The sequence below is a fragment of the Falco cherrug genome, chromosome 10 (genome assembly GCF_023634085.1).
Source record: "Falco cherrug isolate bFalChe1 chromosome 10, bFalChe1.pri, whole genome shotgun sequence".
Lineage (NCBI taxonomy): Eukaryota > Metazoa > Chordata > Aves > Falconiformes > Falconidae > Falco > Falco cherrug.
The window spans coordinates 19,538,864-19,542,707 of record NC_073706.1 but is presented as its reverse complement, the minus strand read 5'-3'; the positions used below and the strand labels follow the sequence as shown (position 1 = coordinate 19,542,707).

At 42.7% G+C, this 3,844-nt stretch overlaps 1 protein-coding gene across 1 annotated transcript; it reads right to left on the bottom strand.

The window, feature by feature from the left end:
- Positions 1–1,161: 1,161 nt before the first annotated feature.
- On the bottom strand, positions 1,162–3,622 carry LOC102050964 (olfactory receptor 4S2-like). The gene is made up of 2 exons (XM_005438335.4): positions 2,699–3,622; positions 1,162–1,236 (listed from the first exon to the last, which is right to left on the bottom strand). The coding sequence occupies exons 1-2, from the start codon at positions 3,605–3,607 to the stop codon at positions 1,162–1,164; spliced, it is 984 nt and encodes a 327-aa protein (XP_005438392.3). The 5' UTR covers positions 3,608–3,622.
- Between the last annotated feature and the right edge of the window lie 222 nt (positions 3,623–3,844).

Below are 3,844 nucleotides of genomic sequence, written 5' to 3'. Positions count from 1 at the left end.
AGTCTGTGTGTCATGACCATTGTTTCCTGATATGTCCACCTCAGAGAAAGTAAGACTGAGCACATATGAAGAGCTGTCATCAGTTCCTGAGTCCTCTTTGTAACACTGACAGCATCCTTCTGACAGACTTTTCTGGAAATGGCATATAACTGGGAAAAAAGCAAATAGACACCAATTAAAACAAAGGCTAAAAAATCTGCATTTGGTTTTTTTCTAATTCATAAAATGGATCTGACAGAAGTCACTCACCAGAAATGCCTGTATTCAAAGGTAGGATTTCAGTCACACTTGAGCAAAACAAAGGAACAATATCAGAAAACTCACACAGTTTATATTTGTCAGCCTCTTGCTCCTCTGATGACCTCCTCTGCCTGCTTTAGGTGGTTTCATCAGGACGTCTCAGCTGCCAGTTGTGAGATGTTGTGGTAGCAGTCCAGCTCTCTGCCAGTTCTGAAGCTTACAGTGGCTGAAAAGAGCAGCCTGACCCTGCGTCTACATTTCTCATTCTGCAAAAAACAACTTCCAAGAGCATCTGCAGGAACAATTATTTCTCACAAGATGGGGAGGCTGCAGAAGAAATATTTAAAGTAAATCGCACAGCAGAAGCACAAGACTGCCAGGAGTAATGAGATCCCAGGGGCATACGAAGTTTTGTCAGAAATCATCAGTGGACAAGAAGCTAAAAATTGTACTTTGGATAGCTGTTGTGGCACTCTCTGGAGAGTGATGTTGGAATGTGGGCATCTACGCTGTTACATTGCACAGGGCTTTGCTTGCTTACTTGTCTGTTTGCTGTCCAGATAAATAGACTTTACTTACTATTGGATATGTATTTCTTCTGGAAGCATTTCTGGTGCAAGTAAGTCACACCTGGCCATTTGCAAGATTTATATTGATCTTACCTTTGCAATCAAATATTCTTGAAGTAAAGATGTCTGTTACACAGGACATTTATGTAAATTCAGCTTTCTGTCCTAAGCCAGTATTTCTTACATGCATTCTCATTTCTTATTAACTTGTTCTTGCCATTGCACAGTGACAGCACAAAAGAATATGACAACTGTGCTATAGACAATGCAAAACGCAGAAGCAACTCTTCAACCCAAGCATTAATTTCTTATAAGAATTCGTACCAAAGCGTAGAGGAGCCTAATGTTGTTTTCAGTGACACCTTCTATAAGCTATGGTCAAATAGTTGCCCAGCAGCACCCAGAATTGAGACCTAGAGAAAAAAACCTAGGTGTTCACCCCCAAAGCATTAAAAAAATTAATCTATTTTTCATATAAATATATATGTCTGTATATAATTTTTTTTGTGTGTGTGTAAATATATAAAGTTATAAGCCCTAGCCTGGGCTGGGAGCACCTTGTAGCCTTGAATCCTACTTAAGTCACATTAAGGTGTAACTCAGGGGCAGATGTTTATAGGGAATGCAAGTGAAGAAATAAAAGTGCTTTGTTTACTTTGGGGTGGCACCAAGCAGGTCTTTTCCTTCCTTTCTCAGCTGATGGCGTGGTTTTCTGCTGGCAAGGTAGGGGCTGGGATCTCTTGTTTCATTGTGGCTTCCCAGGTGGGCACCCCGAGCTGCTAGAGCTTACCACCCTGTGCCACTGCATTGGGCTGGTCTTTCATCCTGATGTTTCTTCTCTTCCCTTCTCCTTTCCTTCCTTTCCCATGGAAAACACACTTCTTCCCTTGTGTGGCTGTGTAAATGTTGGGCTAGGAGGTGGCTTGCATACTGGAGTAATTCCTAAACAATTCTTTTTTTTTCCATTGACACATGAAACTGTGCATCCAAATGCTGCCTTTGGTGACTCCTTCACTTCTTACAGTCAGCAAGGTGCCTTTATTAGATCTGTGATTCTGTGTTAGTCTAAAGATTAAAATAAAAAACCTGCATCAGAGCTGAAGGATAGAGGGGACAGTTGGAAGGATAGCATCAGTGACAGGTGACGTAGGTAGAATTATAGAATGGTAGAACAGTTTGGGTTGGAAGGCACCTTTGAAGATCATCTAATCCAAAATCCCCAGCCTCAGGCAGGGACATCTTTCACTAGATCAGGTTGCTCAAAGCCCCGTCCAACCTGACTTCAAACATGGCAGAAAGAATTTGCTGCACCAGCAGGAGAAGGGGAGAAGCTCCCCATCAGCAAATGGCCCAAACAACACCTAATATCAGGTTATTAATTGCTAACCTATGGATTCAACTACCGCAATGTGGTTCTCATAAAAAGGCATTTACTACAAGCGGAAAGGGATCTCTGTTTCCAGCAGCAGGTGACCATAGTCCTCTCTTTCCCAGCCAAATGTATTACTGAGCAGATGGAGTTCATCTGAACATTTATACCTGAGTAATGGGATGCTCTACCTGGACAACATTTACACTATTTTGGATAGTATTTATTTAGACACTGGTGTTGGAGTTAGTGCTCAGGAGCCCCATGCCTGGGCTTGCACTAGCTGACAAGAGAATACACACTGAACATCTGCTTGTCACAGGGTTCACAATGTCTTTCAAATCAAAAGATGAAACTTCAATGTTTTCCTGATTACAACAGCAGCTAACAGAAAGCTTTTCTCTGAGAGGCACTTCTTGGGGAATTTTCACAGAAGGAATTACAGCGAAAGATGCTTGATTTTCTCCCATCCTTTGGAAATGTTACCACAGCTCTACACCTTTCCATTTTCACTTCCCACTTTTCTACTCCACAGTTTTCTCAAGGCACTCTTCACCTCCTTGTTTCTTAGCGTGTAGATGAGTGGGTTCAGCATGGGTGTGATGACAGTGTAAAACACTGCCACGGTCTTGTCCTTTGGCAGATTGTTGGATGAACGTATGTGGATGAATGTGCATGGTCCAAAGAACAGAATCACCACAATGATGTGGGACCCACAGGTGGAGAGGGCTTTCAGCCGCCTTTCAGATGTTTGACTTTTTAAGGAAACCAGGATGACAACATAGGACACAACCAGGAGGAAGAAACAGCTCAGAGTCATCACTCCGCTGTTGGCAACAACAACAATGCCCACAGCATAGGTGTCAGTACAGGCCAGTTGCAGCAGGAGGTGGACGTCACAGAAGTAGTGGTCGATTTGGTTAGGGCCACAGAAGGGGAGCTGAACGATTAGAAGAGTCTGCACTGCGGAGTGCACGAAGCCTCCTACCCACGAGCCGATCACCATCCAGCCACACACACGCCTGGTCATCAGGCTGGTGTAGTGGAGAGGTCTGCAGATGGCAATGTAGCGATCGTAGGCCATCACTATGAGGATGAAGATCTCTGTGCAGCCAAAGAAATGTACCCCAAACAGCTGTGCTATGCAACCCACAAAGGAGATGGTTTTCCTTTCAACAAGGAAGTCAGCAATCATTTTGGGAGCTGTGACAGAAGAGTAACAGATATCTGCAAAGGACAGGTAGCAGAGGAAGAAATACATGGGGGAGTTCAGATGCTGACAGCTAATTACAGTGATAACAGTGAGTAGATTTCCTGCCACAATAATAATATAAAAGAACAGAAACATCACAAAAAATATTTTCTGCACCCCTTCATTCTCTGAGAGGCCCAGAAGAACAAATTCCTTCACACTGCTTGCATTCTCCATGTTAATCTGTTGGCTGGCGATATGCAATGGACAGCCTAGGCACATGGAAAAATAAAGACAAGTGATTCATCAGGTTTCTTCATTATTGAAAATGAACTATTTACCAGAAGTGCATACACACTAACAAATACATAGGATTAGGATTAAGTTTATGAAGTGGGGGGTTTTGTCTTTTTTTTTTTTTTTTCTTTCTTCCCCCTTATGTATTTAATTTCCCTGCATGAGACTTCAGCCATG